Source organism: Crocodylus siamensis, chromosome 5 (assembly GCF_052110815.1).
Source record: "Crocodylus siamensis isolate JL-2025a chromosome 5, ASM5211081v1, whole genome shotgun sequence".
Lineage (NCBI taxonomy): Eukaryota > Metazoa > Chordata > Crocodylia > Crocodylidae > Crocodylus > Crocodylus siamensis.
This window is the reverse complement of record NC_143399.1, coordinates 174,934,265-174,951,507: the sequence shown is the minus strand read 5'-3', so window position 1 is coordinate 174,951,507 and position 17,243 is coordinate 174,934,265. Positions and strand designations below refer to the sequence as shown.

Below are 17,243 nucleotides of genomic sequence, written 5' to 3'. Positions count from 1 at the left end.
GGTGGGGCCCACAGAGAAACTGCCCCTTCCTGATCTCTCTAGGGGTAATGGGGACAACTCGGCCTTCTGGGCCGAGGGCTGGAGGGCCATTTACCAGGAGCAGGGGAGAGTGGGCTCCCACCAGACACCACAGAGCACTTGTATGCCATGCTCTCAGGGTGAGCAAAGCCTCGGGGAGACGTGAAAGCATGGCAGGGGGTGACCTTTTGATTCTGCCTCAGCGACCTGAAGGGAAGAGCCAAGCCCGGCTAAGCGCGGCTCTTCCCCTCAGTCTGAGCTGCGAGCCGCCAGGCTGAGCCAGGGAGCGCTCACGATTTCACTGCTCATCCCTGTGCAGTGAGCAAGGGAAGGAAGGAGGGAGGGGGGGTGGAGAGGAAAAAAACCTCCCTGCACTGTCAGGGTAATGCCAAACTCTGCGTGAGTGGGAAGCGTGGAGCAGATGCCGGAATGAGATGCCAAGGCAGCTCCCTTTCCCCCTGCGCTTTTGGGTGCCTATAAATTGCTCCGGCAGGGCTGGCAGCCTCCTCTTCTCCTGGCAGGTGGCACGGGGCAGGCTCGCGCGCTCCTCAGCACAGCTCGGCCGCGCTCCGCCGGGACCGGCCGGGAGGGGAAGGCGCTCGCGGGCACCAGGGAGGCTCTTGCCCGCGCGCGGCAACTTGCAGCCACCGCTCGCTGCCTGCGGGGAGCTGCTGTCACTGCAAGCAACAGCAAGCACACAAAAAAAGAGAAGGAAAAAAAAAAAAAAGCCCAGGGAGAGGCGGGGGGCAGCGCGGCGCGGGGAGGCGAGGAGCGAGTTCCCGGGAAAGTTGATGCGAAGTGGCACCGTCTGCAAAAAAAAAGTCGATCGCCGGCAGGAGCATAAAAGTGTGAGCGGCGGCGGAGGCGGCGGCGCGGGCTGCAGGTCTCGGCGCGCCAGGGCAGCGCCGGCCACAGGTGCGGGCGAGCGGCCGGCCCGGCGGGCAGAGGCAGGGGCAGGGGCAGGGCCCGGCGCAGGGCGCGTCCCGCGGGAGCCGCAGCGGCGGGCGGAGGCGGAGGAGGAGCGGGTCCGCCGGGCGCGGCGGGTTTTCGGCTCGGAGAGGTCCCCGCACAACCAGCAAGATTCTGTCCAAAGGCGGCCGGCAGGAGGATCGCCCTGCGCTGAGCCGGCTGGTGGGCAGCAGGCGGCGGCTGATCGCGGCCGGCGCCCTGGGGGTGGTCATGGTGCTGCTGCTCGTCATCCTCATCCCCGTGCTGGTCAGCTCGGCCGGCACGTCGGCCCACTACGAGATGCTGGGCACCTGCCGCATGGTCTGCGACCCCTACGGCGGCACCAAGGCGCCCAGCACGGCCGCCACGCCCGACCGCGGCCTCATGCAGTCGCTGCCCACCTTCATCCAGGGGCCCAAGGGCGAGGCGGGCCGGCCGGGCAAGGCGGGGCCCCGCGGGCCGCCCGGGGAGCCGGGGCCGCCCGGCCCGGCGGGGCCGCCGGGGGACAAGGGGGAGCCGGGGCGGCAGGGCCTGCCGGGCCCGCCCGGGGCGCCGGGGCTCAACGCGGCGGGGGCCATCAGCGCCGCCACCTACAGCACCGTGCCCAAGATCGCCTTCTACGCGGGGCTCAAGCGGCAGCACGAGGGCTACGAGGTGCTCAAGTTCGACGACGTGGTCACCAACCTGGGCAACCACTACGACCCCACCACGGGCAAGTTCACCTGCTCCATCCCCGGCATCTACTTCTTCACCTACCACGTGCTCATGCGCGGCGGCGACGGCACCAGCATGTGGGCCGACCTGTGCAAGAACAACCAGGTGGGCCGGGCCGGGCCGGGCGGCGGGAGCGGGGCGCGGGGCCCGGGCCGCCGCGGTGCCGCGCCGAGCCCCGAGGGGTGCCTGGGCGGGCGGGCGGCCGCAGCTCCTTCCCCCGGCGGGAGCCGCCCCCGGCTGCGGAGCGAGGCTGCCTCGGGCTCCCTGGGCGGGAAGCGGCAGGTGGAGGCAGCACCGTCCGTTTGCATTAGGCTAAAGCCGCCACCGCGCTGCCGGGGCCCCTGCGCTCAGCCGCCTGCCGCCCGCGGAGCGGCCCAGAGGCGCGGGGAGGGAGGCCGCGGGCTGCCCCTGCGCGGGACGGGGACGCGCGCGCGCGCGAGGGAGGCAGCCAGCACCGCTCCCCTCCCTGCGCGCTCCCACGCGGGGGGAAAGGGGCCAACAGGTGGCCGTGGCTCCCAGCGCAGGGATTAGGAGCCGGGGCTTGGGGCATCCTTGCGGCCACGGGCAAGCACGACAGCCGATCCCGCGGCCGCAGGGCTGGGGGCACCGGGCAGCCGGCGGCCGGCGCGGCGCGCTGCTCTCGGGGCCCTCGCGCGGCTCCAGCCAGCGCCCGGCCCTTGTGCTGCTCGCGGGGTCGGGCATCAGAGGGCAGCGCATGGATCCGCGGGGCCACTTCACCTTTTGTCTGCGGTGCCTCGGTAGAGCCGCGACAATAAAACGATGGGCGCCTTGGCAAGAATTAATTGCGCTAGCAAATGGCTTCGGTCAACACCCACCGCCTCACCGAAGGAGCCGGGACTGGTGAAACAAGGCAAAATGTAGGACGACTCATTTGATTCCTTCACATAGGAGAGATGCAGAGATATAGCGAGGTTGCCATATTTGCAATCAGAACTAGCTGAAATTTGGGCATTCAACTTAAGCTAGGAAAAAGAAAAAATGAGGGGAGCAGGGCATATGTCTATGAAGTCAACGAATTATAAATCTCAAACCGAGTCGCACATGAACTGCTCCAACTATTTGAGTGACTAAACTTGCACTGAATGAATGGAAAGGGGTGGGGAGAGTCTTGTTTGAAGATCAGAAGGGTAAATTCTTTCTATAGTGTTTAAGCTTAAATATCAGGACAATTTATTGAAATTAGTGAGTAGCCTTACAGCAACAGTGACTTTCTGAGTGAGATTTGTTCTTGAAACGCTGAAGGCTGATGCAATGTGACAGCAGTTAACTTTCTGTATTTGTGAGAAAGCCTGGACATTATCAAATGAAATTCCTAAAGGGAGTCTAACCAAAATGGTTTGGTGCTATATGTCCTGTGGGGTTCCTTAGGGAAAAAAAATATTCATGTTGGAAAGTGCATAGATTACAGGGGAAAAAAATCCTTCCACAGCAATGTATATAAAGAATCTCAACCCTTTCAGTGTAACACGCTACCTTTCTTAATACTTGCAGAGCTTAAACATTGAAGTGCTGAGATCACATAGCTTAGCTAGTTCACGCTTGCAATTTCAGTGTCCCAGTGTACCTTTATAAAATGATGAGGTGGACAGTCATACAACTTATGAAATGTATACTACATTAATGGTTTCATTTTGCAGTACATTTGCATTCTTATAGCAGTACACTTAGAACTCTTCTGAGACCATTTTCATAGATTTTAATAAGAAATTACATTGGCTTTCCCAAACAAAGGAGGGAAAAACCTGAAAGGTAACACACGGCCTGTTTAAAGCGTTGACAAGGTTTTGTGACTACATAAAAATGAAAATAATCTTTACAGATTCCTGTAGTCTGTCCTGAAAATGATTTTGATAGCCTACTCAAAGAAGAATTTAGTCACTGAGTACTACCTAGCACCTTAGCAATGAAATATCCATTGGTCTTGACAATATTCAACACCCAGACACAGCTTTTGTAACAACATAGAGCAGTGGTCTTCAAATCTTTTTGATCGCACACCCCTATCAGTAAAAAAAATTTTGAGCATGCACCCCCAATATATGTATATTTATTTATTTATAAATTATAAACACGTGACGCATGACTGTCTGACATACAGACCGAGTGAGGGCGCCTGTGTCAATCCATATATTAAATATTAGTAAAGCCTAATTTCTTTCTTATTTTTTTAGATAAAAATTAAATATATATAGAAGTCGAATATTTTCTTCCCGCACCCCAGTGGATCATCTTGTGCACCCCCTGGAGTGCGCACACCCCACTTAGGAGACCACTGACATAGACGACCATGTACTGTTAAAAGCCATTAATTAATTTATAGTAGATATCAACAGCAACATCAAATATTAGGTAAATCCAGTAAGTGGCAAAGTGGAAATCCAATAAGGCAACATTTGGAAAATTTGGAAATAATTTAAACAAACTGAGTTGTCAGTGTGCAGGGTCAGCTCTCTAAAAGTCATTCTGCCTCAGCTGTATAAAAGAACCCACACACCTTAACATCTCTCTCTCCCCTCTCCTCCCATATAATACCAATAACAACTTCAGTACACCTTATTTTCTCTGGGTGGATTTTTCTGGGTTTAATGGCCCAGACCATTCAACTGACCATAGTGGTCATTAATCCTGGGCAGTGCCCTGCACTTTGATGGCTATGGCTTACATCAATAATAAAAAACATACTTTTGGACCAGGGAATCTTAAACATAGGTACGCACTATATCGCCCGCCATACAATGTAGCAGTTTATATTTGCACGGTGTCAAAACAATTACAAATCCTTTAAGCTCCTCTCACACTTGTTATGTGATGCACAGGGAATGTTCTCCCTACATGATCTTTAAGCTTCATAATACCTTGAGAGGTAGCGTGCTAAGGAGCCATCTCCTTTTTAACATTTCAGTATTAATGTGAGATCATACCACATGAAAATTTAATTTGAAAATCTATCATTTAAACTTTGAAAGGAATGCATTGCAATTTGTGACTTATAGCTCCTTTTTTCAGTTCTGAACAGATAAAAATCCAGCATATTATACGCCAAGGCATGCATTATTACTTAGTTCAGCTTTGCAAAGCCACTAAATCACTTACAGCTTTGTACAACGAGGCTAGAATAGGGACAAGCGACAAAGCAGATGATGTGTAATATTAAAATAAATCTCACACAAATAAGTTTAAATATTTTACAAAGACGACCAAATTATGTACAAACGATCTGGAGAATTACTTGTTGTTGACAATGTGACATAATTTTGAAGTAATGAATGTTATGTGCAATTTGAGATTCATTCTGAATTCCTTCTAGTTTACTAATAGTGTCCAATCAAATCAGTAGCCAAACGGCAAGGAAAAAAGACAATACAAAATTACATATGACTAAAAGTCGCAGAGTCAGCTACACCAAAACTTCACACATTGGAAATTAAATACAGATGGGCTTGCTACTGAGATAATTTTACAATGTGCATCTTTTGCGCTGTGTGGAAATCAAATTTTTAATAAGTGAAATATGTCACAATATTTCCCAGAATGAATGGGATTGCTTACCCACTGATAGCATTCATCTTCAGTCTTTCATTAAGATCAGAATACTTTTTCAGAGAGAAATCTACTAGAAGGACCTAAAGCCCATAAGCAGCAAGACCCTTTTTATTTGGTGCTGTGGTTTTTGTTTTTGCACTGTGATCCTCCACCTGCTGTAGTCATAGATCAGTTCTGGACAAACTCCAGGCCAATAGTAACAGGGCCGTATTGTGTGTTCATACCAATGGAAATCAAGAATAGTTCCATTGAAGTTAAAGGTACACCAGCGTAAAGTTGAAGTGGGATTAGAGTTAAGCCTCTGGAATCAAGGTATTTATTTCAAATTATTTTCCCCAGGGGCAAAGCATCTGGCGATGTGTGAGCAGTCTTTTATTACTCAGACCAATTGTTTTACTATGTGGGGGACCTGATCACTATGCTGTGAATCATTTCTGTAACAGGCAGAAATAATGAGCTTATTGGTAAAATGAAAACTACAGCTTAGAGGCATTTAGGTATGCTTGAGCTGGAATTAAGTGTGTGCCAAAACAGGCAGTTTAAATATGACTGAATTCCACTATGCAAGGAACATGACTTTCTTAACCAAACACTGTTATATATTTTATCTAGGTTCGAGCAAGTGCAATTGCTCAGGATGCTGATCAGAACTACGACTATGCCAGTAACAGTGTGGTCCTTCATTTGGAGCCAGGAGATGAAGTTTACATAAAATTAGATGGAGGAAAAGCACATGGAGGAAACAACAACAAATACAGCACGTTTTCTGGATTTATTATTTATGCTGACTGATGATGAGTCAAAAACTAAGCTTGTACTTCTGAGTCCAAGCACTGGATTCATGTGGCAAATGTCAGTGAATCAGGAACCCCGGTGGAGACCGACCATGGGACACCTCAGTAGTGGGGAAAATCAGATGCTACCTGACTCACATCTGTCCAACAGAGAACTCTTATATTAAAAAATTATAAAGCAAGTTAAACAGATGTGTGATCCACTACCACCAAAGCAAATACTCCTTATTGTTAGTGTCCATGTGAATGAAGTCCTATATAGATCAATTTTTTATAGAAAAAAATCTAAAGACACTGAATTACTTCTTCAGTATATATGATACTTTGATGTGTTATGATCTTGCCGCTTTATCCATACATCAGCTTTGATCCTTGTGACTTACCTGCTAACAATGATGCTTGGAGTCCACTCATAGTGTGGTGAGGAATGATTTTACAATAAAAGGAAGAGGTAATTGAAATATACTTCTTCTCTCCAAAGGAACTGTTTGCCTTGTATTATTGTTATCCTTCTATCTAGAATTAGAAGCCAATTGGTTTCAAGCCTTAACTGAATTTTCCTGATTTGTGAGTGTACATCAGACTCCTGACATGATGTCAGCCTATTAAAGCAGTTTACATTTCCTCTCCTCCCTTTAGTTGTATTTTAAAAGAGAAAGACAGGCAGACAGATGAAGGGAACAATTCATTAAAAATATAAGAATTGACATAAAATGTCTACTATATTTGGACCAAGTCCTCCTTCCACTGAAGCCAATGGCAAAACTCCCATTGATTTTAGTGAGAACGGGATTTGGCTCTCAATAGGTAAACATGTGTAAATATATATTTAGACAATTCTACAAACCCATTCTTGATGGTTTGTTGTGTAAATATTTATTTAGCAAGTCTAACATCCACATTTGCTGGCCAGGCTGGAATAATTTCTGTGCAGCAATTAATCTTTAGTGTAAATCTGTAGTTAGGTATTATTTTTAACAAAAAGATTATTTATGGCTCAACATACTGCAGAAGCACACTGGGAGTCATTACGTAGGACATTGTGGGGATATCATGGACCAAAATCCTGCTCAACTCACTCACTTATGCAACAGGCTTCCTTGAATTCTGTGGAGGTACTCGCACAAAAGAGCAGCATGTGATTTGACTCCATGTAACCATGCTGTCATGTAGCTCATTTTAAAAATGTATTTTATTAGTTTGTCATGAGGTGTGACTGAAATTAACACAAGAAGCATATTACCAAATATAAAAACCACTTATGCAAGGAAGCAGATTTTCAAATGCAAAAAAGGTGTGTATAAAATATTATTTTTCTTAAATATATATCTACATAGAAGTATATATCTATATATGTATGTGCTAAAGTAGGTTAATCCACATGATGAATTAGTGGACTGGAGAATTAAATTGTTCAACACATGGTTTTAAGTTATAATTATAAAAAAACCCTTTCAAATCAGCAGTAGCTGTAATGCTGTCTTGACAAGGGATATTTGTTCTAAACCATGTATAAGGCATTTATTTTCTTAACTGCTCCCATATTGGTGCTACCAAGTGTTAATCTCATGTAAAATTACAGCTGGAATATGCAACTTAACAGATAATGTTTGAGAGAGAAAAATAATTAATTAGCTTCCTACTGCAGCTGATACAGTATATAACTTAGATAACATTCATGGTAAAATTATGGTACTATTTGTACAAATTGAGGGAATAATAGAGGCCAGTACTTTTCATTTTTCCATAATCTCCACAGGAAGCCTTTTCTAATCTACAAAGTAAAAAATGTCCACACATAGATGTTTATCATACACTAACATGTCAAAAATCTGTCATACTTTTTACCATGAATTACTTGGTAAGATTAGACAAATTTTAAAGATGAAAAATTGCTCTAGAAATGAGTTTAATGTTTACATGAGTAAGGCTTAACTAGACCATGCTATTCTTCTGGTCTCTTGCTCTTTTGAGCAGGCATTCAATTAAAAAAACATGACCAAATAGTCTGTGCTCAGTAAAAGAATCTTGAATGCAGCACATCTGTATTTTCATAAGGGAAGATAATGCTTCAAAACTGCCTTTTTATTTTGTCATCATTTTGATTAAACATTGCTAGTATCCCTATGACACAACACCAACTCATCACATACATAAAATGCAGTGATTACTTCTCTTTGGCCTTTCCACTACACAATGCATTTTATAATGGACATAACTGACTTCACATCTGCTCATTTCACAGGTCTTTCGTTTGGTAATTACACTCACTACAGAGTGATTGGCAGCAAGGCTTTGCTACTTCTTATGTAGATATCAAACAGCAATGTATCTAGTAAAAAATCATTTATACTTAGTACTACTCTTTCACCAAGGTGTTAACAGAAAGACTTTACCACCAGAGGACACCTAAAGATGGATAAATTTGAAAAAGCAAGATCTTGAAATCAGATTGCCATTGCTAATAAACGTGACCTTTTCTTTGGAGAAATAAGTATCCCCTGTTTAGGTCTAGAGGAAAGAACAAAAACTTAACTGGAAAAAATCATGTAAGGGAAACATTTCATGTTTTGATTCATATCTTGACAAACTGATTTGTAAACTGATTATCTCATGGCCTTTGTTTTAATTACAACTCCTCATTAAATTGTGTTATGTAATATATTTTGACTTTTGGTATTGCATCTTTACAAAAGGAAACTGGTTTGCATGGTATTTCACATGGTCATATGCAAGTTTCCAAAAGTTCAAAAGTGATTTATTGCAATTAAAACACATTCTAAAACAAAAAACAGTGATTGTTAAACTCGTCTACAAATTGCTTTATTCAAAAATATTTTCCACATATTCTTCACATTTTCATTTAAAAATAATCTCTTTGAATTGTTAATTAAGAAAGATAAAGTACTTTTTTATAAACGTTAAAATCTTCCTTTTTGTAATCTTCTGTTTTTGTAGAAGCTAGTTTAAAATGCCATATTCTTTATCAAGCATTAATTAAAGAACAGCAGGATAATTAGCATGATCATCAATATTACAAGGAACATCATATCACTCTAGAGGGGGGGCAATTAACTTGAAACACTTTAAATTTTGTCAAGTAGTACAGCTGATGTATTTTCAAAGAACGTAAAATCATGAATAATGTGTGATGACAGTATGAAATTTGCTCAGTGGAACACTTATTCCAATATTTGTTTGCAAAAATTCTGTAGTTGTGCTCAAGACCAGTAACTCATTCAGGACCAGATTATTAGAAGGTCATTTAAGGCAAAGGCAATTTCCACTTCGTGTTCTAATTTAAAAAAAGAAGTGATGATCAGTGCTATGGGTGGCTTATTAAGCTTTCCCCAGTGCCCCTATATGTGAAATGACCCTCTATTAAATGTAATCTGATTTTTTTAAAGCAAGATGTGAATATTTAACATCTACCTGTATTTAAAGGTCAACCACTGTTTTGGGTTCTCCACCAATATTTTATCAATTCTATTTTGGGAGATGCCTCTAATTAGCATTTTTGGAACTATGTTTTTAAGGATATGTGAATATCCATGACCTCCATAGTTCATCAATCTGTTCTTAGTGTGTATATCATGAGCCATTAGAATTCTGTCTTCATAGCCTTCATCAATCAACATCCGAATCCTGCAAAGATACAAAGCATACTTCCTTGTCAGTAAAGGGTTTACAGACTTCTGGTAGTAATACCAGATTTCTGGTAGTAATACAGAAATAAACATTATTTAAACTTTTTACATGGCTATATCTCTACACTCTCATGTAAAAAAAATGAAGGATTGTTGGATATTCAAAAGATGCAAAAATATAAACTAGATCTTAATCATAAGTTAGATCAAAACATATGGTGACCATTTTGAAAAGAAAATCCTTGAAAGCAGGTTAATGTCACACCTCTAGAAGAGCTGGTAAGGAAAAGCAGTCTCATCAAGATTTCTTACACTTCCTTAGGCTTGTGTTCTGTTTAAAGTCTTCTGCAAAATTAATTTATTTTAACATCTACAATTTGTAACCATAGGATTAAATAATTTCCTTTATGCATGACCCTTTATAAGATCAGTTAGTCTGGTTAACTCTGCCTGCTGACCATAGCCAAATTATTTGCACATCTTCATGTAAGCAGAGCAATCATTTACCTTAATTTCATTTCAATCTATTTGTATGGGAGTTTTTTTACTAATAAAACATGTAAAGCTAGCTGTTCCAGTCTAAGAAGCAAACATCTTGGAGAATTTTCACTTAATTATGAACAGCTGTTCTCATTACTATCGGTCCACTATTCTGCAGCAATTGAAGGAATAGTAGCAATTCTTTGGAGCTCAGGCTTGTTCCTTAGTTCATATAAATGGCTGCAGCTGTACTGAAGTCAGGCAAGTTGATACAGAAGTCTGATGCAGGCTGTTGAATGTCTTTTTTTTATACCGTTTTGGTGGCTTTCTATTTGGAATAACAGGAGAAATTTCAAGTATTCAAGAGTTACTGTTTTCCATTAGCAACATCACTCAGGTAATATCTGATCCAGAGAAGTCTATTTATGGAGAATGTCAGTGAGATGGATAGACTAATAGGTGCTTTCTTTGATTTTTAGAGTGTTCAAAACCAGTAACATCAGCAAATATCTAGCACATGGAGGGAGGGAAGCCAAGTTGAGATAGAAATCTTTGTGGCTTACTGCCTTGGCTGATGTATCTGCAAAGATAATCTCTCTAGTAGTGTAGCTGTAATGCCACAGACCTGCTTCCAGTTGGCAGAACCACATTTGTCTTACTGGTTTTGGAAGCTTTAATGCTCACAAAGTATTGTGGAAGAAAAAGTAGGGCTAGTTCTTAATTGAACAAAGGTAAAAATCTTGTGCATTTCCATAATTAAAATCTTACTATACTTAGAAACTATTCAACATGTTTCTCCATTGTGTCGTACCTGTCAGCTTATTGCTCAGGTGTGGATCTTCCTGCAAGTGTTAGCTCTGTTGCTAGTAAGAAGTGACAGTGGCTCGGATCTTCAAAGGTATTTAGATGCCTTATTCCACTACAGAGGCATAAAGGACATGTGCAAAACTTTTTCTCAGTTGCTGCTTATCTCTGTAGGACCTGTCATGGGTCTGACACACCCCACAACTACAAAGATGTTCAAAGCTCCTAAAACAGGATTATCAACCCTAGCATATTTCCTTGGTTCCCCCAATTTTGTAGGTGTTCTTGAGCAACCAGTGCACAAGACAACTAGATGGACCAATGCATGCACTTTCTTAGAACTGCCTACTACTTGTTAGTACTCTCTTTAACATGTAATAGATCCAGGTGTCAATCCTTGCTCTGTGAGCAGACACTTGAATCCAGGTTTCCCTCCACCCCTGCTGAGGGTCCTATCTAAAACATCATGGACTTTCTACAGTTGGTCTTTCTCAGTCTCTTCTGCTGGAGTGTTTCCAGTCTGTATAAACAAACATTAATCGAAGCAAGCACTTAAAACTCTGTCTCTCATGTCTTGAGTGCTACAACTATACCTGTTGCTAGTAAGAAGTGACAGTGGCTCCAATCTTCAAAGGTATTTGGATCCCTAATTCCACTACAGAGGCATAAAGGACATCTGCAAAACTATTTCTCAGTTGTTGCTTATCTCTGTAGGACCTATGGTTTCTGTGCTTTGATTCAGGAGTAAGCAAGTATTGGTCTGGTAAGTAACTCTGTTTATATGCAATGATAAAAATAGAAAAGTTTTTCTCTTAGCTTTTGGAAAGGAGGCAGCTTGTAAGGAAGAATATCTCCGAGGAGGAGTATGTTTAGTTCAGCAAAAATAAAATGTTCAGTTGAGATGCTGTATGTAATATGCATGCAAGGATTTGATGAAAATTGGCAGTTTTCATTAAAATAAATGCAGTAATTTAAGATGTTGGTTTAAGCTGGCAACACTGCAAATCATGTCCTTTACTCCTAAACCAGACTGTGGAAGAGAAGATTGATTGGCAAGAACTAGCAGTACTAGATCACCAGATCTGAGCAAGAAAAAGCAGACAAGACAACATAGAAGTAAAGTATTGTGGAGGAAAGGGCATGACACTTTCATAAAGATGAAAACCACTGACTGAGACCAAATTTGGAAGGAGTTTATTTAGGGTATCTGACATAAGCAGCCTAAGAACCAGGCAGGCAAGAAAAAAAACAAACCTTCCTACCTCCTCCCTAAATTTCCTGGAAAATGACCACAAAAAATCTACACCTACTCTACAGATCTGTAACATGCATATGTATGTATATGTACACACACACACCCCCCCCCCTTCCCCCCCCCCCACATCTATCCTACAGGAATATATGTATTTGAGTGAATATACAAAGTTATGCATTTATATTGTTGTTTATATTGTTTGGATTGGAACATGGACATGCCTGGAAATCCTTTTCCTCTTTGAATGGTTGTATAAAAATATAAGGATCAATATGATTTGCTTTCTTCTGGTGACTACAAACCAAACATGAGCCTACTAAAAATGAAGAAAAAAAGAGGAGACTGCCATTGTCACTTATTTCCTGCATAAACACAGTGAAAGTGCAAGAAACAGTTTTTAATGGCCTTTCCAACATCTCCGCCCACACACACACTAGCACTGTACCCAGAGAAAGGCAATTCTGGAGTATTTCTTCCTACAAAAACCTGCTGTCACTGTCATTGAGTGCCAGGGTGCTAAGGAGGCATGGCTATGGCTGGAAGGGAGGAATATTATGGATGAAATGAAAACAAACAAAAAAATTGCTATGATTAAGGAACACTGCATGCTCTGTTATACTCTACTTCTTCATGCATACCTCCCAATGTTTTCAATGAGAGCTCTACATTCATGACAAGTACAGAATGGATTGTACATTTCACAGATAACATTAGGGAGTCTAGGCATGAAAAGCCATGATACAACATGATAGAATTTACTAGTACAGTGCAGGATTAAAATTAATGTTAGAGATTTCCAGTATGAACCATCAGAGAGATTCCAGGGACAAAGAGTCAAAGGTAGCATCAGATATATATGTGACAGGTAAGAGAATGAGTGTTCATAATATCTCCTTGCTATCTCCTTAAAGAGTGTTCATAATATCTCCTTAAAGAACCTGAAGCCAAGGAAGAGCAACAGCAGAGCCAAAATGACAGAGGAAAGGGATGCAGAAAAATAAAATTTGAAATATGCATGAAGCTTAGAAGTAAATTTTCCCAAACTATTAGTAATTAAAAAAAATAAAAATAAAAAAGCCAAAATGTAAAACTCTGGCTCTGAGAGGAAACAGAGATGACAGGAACACTGTCATGCCATGAAGCAAGTTGCACTCAATACTTGCATGCCAATAACTTTTACTTCAGCAGCCATATTGTTATTAAAACTTCACTGCATTACAGTAGGTACCTTGCAATTCTTTCATTGTCACTTGGCATATCAACATCTGGGTTGAACTGGTAATTGAGCAACTCTGTGCCAAAGAGGTCATACTCTAAGTAGCATCCAAGTTTAGCAAACTCCAGCAGTTTCTTTTCATCAAATATAGTCCTGAAGAAAATATAAAATACAGCATAAACTTATACAAAAGCAATCGTTATTATAAATTGTGTCAGAAAAAGTGCCAGGCACAAGGCTAGATATAATTTTGGTAACTCCTACTTCTAAGGAGCTAAAGATATTGAAAAATGTTAAGCCCATTCATTAAAAAACTTAGGCCAACATGTTATGCTGTTTCCCCCCCTGCTTCTCTGCTTCCCACCTTGAACATCTTGGGATGCAATGTATTTCTTAAACAGTTAAAATAACAGCGGAACAGGCAGAGTCATAATGAACCTTAATGGAAGAAAGAAGAAAATGTGTTTTACGTACTTGCAAGCATCGTAAAAAAGGAACTAGTGAGAGAATTTTTTATTTGCTTTTAGTCAGAGGAACTCCTATACTGAGCCAATTGATTGTACCTGAACAAAATGAGATCTGCGAATAATCTTTACATCTTATTTCATTCACTGTGAAAATGCAGATATCTTTTGGGTTAAAAATTTGCAGTATTTCACCACAACTCTTCACATTGGTTTTGGACAGAACATGAAATCCAACAGAAAGTAAAGATAATGTTGTTCTGAGACAGGCAGATTGTAATGGCCTATATGGGAATTTGGCCAGGACTCCTTAAGTTAATGTCCCACTTCTTGTAATGGAATTGTAAAGCAGCACGAATTAGTCAGAACACAGAATCATAGAAGTCGGGTCGGAAGGGACCTTGTAGATCTTCAAGTCCGATCCCCTGCCTGGGCACGAGAAAAAACTGGGCTCAAATGATCCCAGCTAGGTAGGCATCAAGCCTCCTCTTAAAGACCCCCAGGGTAGGAGCCAGCACCACTTCCCTTGGAAGTTGGTTCCAGCTCCTAGCCGCCCTAACTGTGAAGTAGTTCTTACAGATGTCTAATCTAAACCTACTCTCCAATAATTTGTGTCCATTATTCCTTATTATGCCAGGGGGCGCTAGGGGAAACAGTGTCTCCCCCAAACCCTTCTGGTCCCTCCTAGTGAGTTTATAGACAGTCACCAGGTCCCCCCTCAGCTTTCTTTTGTGAAGGCTGAACAGGTTTAGGTCCTGCAGTCTCTCATTGTAGGGTCTGCCGTGTTGTCCCTGGATCATGTGGGTGGCCCTCCTCTGGACCCTCTCAATGTTGTCCACATCTCTTCTGAAGTGGGGCGCACAGAACTGGACGCAGTACTCCAGATACGTGCACAAGCAGCATTTCTCTAAGGGTATATCTGCACTGATATTTAGGGTTGGCCCTGAGGTCACTCTCAATCAGCCATACTCATCTATATTGCAACTTGCAACCTAAACTAAAGCCATCTGCATTCTTATTTGAAAAGTGGAAACTTTCTGGGAATATGTAAACTGAGTACAGACAGTAAAGAGGAAAAGTGGGTGCAGAACAGTCAGAAGTTAGAAATGAGGAAATGTGGAATTGCAGTCTGCAGATTTTTTGTGCTTGCAGACTGCAGCATGTGGATACATTTCAAACAAGGTGAAAGAAAAGTGTGGGCTGAAAGATGAACAGTAGTGGGGTCTCCCTCAAACTTAGAAGATCAGTAGAGCATCCAGGTTTGGGATAGACTGCTGCTTGGTATAGACTTGCAGGCAACACTGTGGATTTAGGACAATTTTAAGATTGCCCCCCACTGTCAGTGCAGACATGGCCCAAGAGCCACACTGCTGGAGCACTGTTTCACAAAGAAAACTGGTAATTACTGAATCAACAACTTCCTGCCATATATTGGTGGTTTTTATGGAAATGTCATTTCCAAGCATTCCAGAAAAGCTTTGCAAATCTATTGATATAGTTATAATGATGACTTTTTCACCTGGGGCAATCTTGGGGACTGGGGGGAAACACATTTAACTAAAAGCAACTGACAAACAATTTTCTATGTTCTTTCATCAGAAGCACAGATAACTTATAGCAAGAACATTCACTCATAACACCCCAGTTCTCTTCCTGCCTCGTGTCACAAAATCATTTTGCTCTGTTTAACTGCATCATAGTCTGTTGCTATGGAAATGACTGATGTCACAAATTCAATATTATGACTTAACAGCAGGATCAAGTAGGAGGAACAGATGGGCTAAGAGAGAGAGAAACCCTTGTTCAAACAATTCTGCCATCAGCAGGAGTTTCAGAATTGCCAACTGTAATTAATAATAAAAAAACTTTATTTTTGAATACATTTCACAGTTTATACAGGATAAGAGTTTCCTACCAAATAGGCTTTCAAGTGCACTGCAGAAGGCGGGCATCTTTCATTTCCAGCACTGCACAGTTCACAGGGCTGCAGTAGCCAAAAGAATGAAGCTGATTCCTGGGCATATGGCAATCTTATTTTTTTAAATGCCATATTTCACAGGAGCTTTGTCACAGCCAGGAATAATTATTTCAAAAGCTATGTTTAGTGGTTGGCTCTTATGGGGATGATACATGCTGTATCTAATATAGAGAGTATTATCCATTATAGGCTTTTCATTTATACTATGGATATCTTAACAGCAGCCACTGAAGTTAATGAACACTGACCTGGCTATGTAACAGAAGCACCCTGCTGGGTCAGTGAGGCCAGGAAATAAAAGGGTGTCCATATACTAGCCCTCCTAAATGTCACACTTCTATTACCCCACCTCAACACAGTAGATAATGAAAAGTTGTATTGAAAAACATGTAAGGCATGGTAGCTAGCCTTGTAGCTCACCTAAACAGTACTGTAACACCTTGAATAAAGACAGGGATGGAATTCTGAACATCAAATGTTTCCAGAATTTTAAGAGATTAGGAATCCAATGCCCACATGGATTCCCTTTTCCAGAGATGGGCCCAAGCTGTTGAAACATACATCCTGATGCAGAGATTAACTTCAAGTTCAAAGCAGGTCAGATTCTGTGTTCTGATGAATATTAACTGCACCTCTTAGTGTGAAATGCAATGATGTAACAAAACCAGAAAGCATTAAGGGTTGTTCAGCTGATGCTTACACTTAGAAATCTGTGGCCTCAATTTGCCCTTTGCTTATACTATTCCCCACCCCCATCCACAGAATTTCACTGACTCTAACGTACCTGTACAGGTGAGCAAAGAATCAGGTACAGTATGTTTGAAAAATGATTCTTTTTACCTTACTGTACTGAAGTGGCTAAGCAAAGTGCAGAGTATTTTCATAGGCAGAGATTACTTTTATTAAGAAAAAACAAGCAAACAGATCTACAGAAGATAAATGCATACATGCATATCACTGAATACAAATTTTGATTGTTAATGGAATCAAAGTAGTATTTAAACTCTCCCAAATATCCCCCAAATATAGGTGCATAAAACAGAGTTCTGGTATAAGTACTTAGTGTCTTTGTCTGAGTTGCAATCTTGTGGAACATGCTGTTGACAGAGATCTTCATATAACACCCTCAATAGGAATAAACAATCCCAGTGCTGAGAGTCATATGACCAAAAACAGTTTCCATTTACCGGCTGGCCATACAAATCAATATTTGGATATTTGCCAAGTGATCGTGAACTATACAAGGGCACATAACCTTGTCTTGGCCAAACAGACTGTGCTTTTCAATCAGAGGGACAGCACAGTGTCTCTTCCATTTCGTGTGTGTATTACAGCTTCTGTTTGTGTGTTTCTAAAGGAAC

The 17,243-nt window shown here is 42.1% G+C and overlaps 2 protein-coding genes across 3 annotated transcripts in view; one reads left to right on the top strand and one right to left on the bottom strand.

The window, feature by feature from the left end:
- The first annotated feature begins 889 nt into the window (after positions 1–889).
- On the top strand, positions 890–8,695 carry C1QL3 (complement C1q like 3). The gene is made up of 2 exons (XM_090047211.1): positions 890–1,785; positions 5,857–8,695. The coding sequence occupies exons 1-2, from the start codon at positions 1,198–1,200 to the stop codon at positions 6,034–6,036; spliced, it is 768 nt and encodes a 255-aa protein (XP_089903337.1). The 5' UTR covers positions 890–1,197; the 3' UTR covers positions 6,037–8,695.
- A 305-nt stretch (positions 8,696–9,000) lies between these two features.
- PTER (phosphotriesterase related) overlaps positions 9,001–17,243 on the bottom strand; it is a 34,585-nt gene continuing 26,342 nt past the window's right edge. For both annotated transcript variants that reach the window (XM_090047209.1, XM_090047210.1), the window contains exons 5-6: positions 13,453–13,593; positions 9,001–9,683 (exon numbers count right to left, since the gene is read on the bottom strand). In XM_090047209.1, coding sequence (XP_089903335.1) covers positions 9,467–9,683; positions 13,453–13,593 — 358 coding nt within the window. In that variant the 3' untranslated portion in view covers positions 9,001–9,466. The remainder of the gene's footprint in view (positions 9,684–13,452; positions 13,594–17,243) is intronic.

Coding starts and splice junctions, on each gene's coding strand:
- C1QL3 (XM_090047211.1), top strand. CDS start 1,198: ATGGTGCTGCTGCTCGTCATCCTCATCCCCGTGCTGGTCAGCTCGGCC. Junction 1,786..5,856: donor ACCTGTGCAAGAACAACCAG/GTGGGCCGGGCC, acceptor TATTTTATCTAG/GTTCGAGCAAGTGCAATTGC.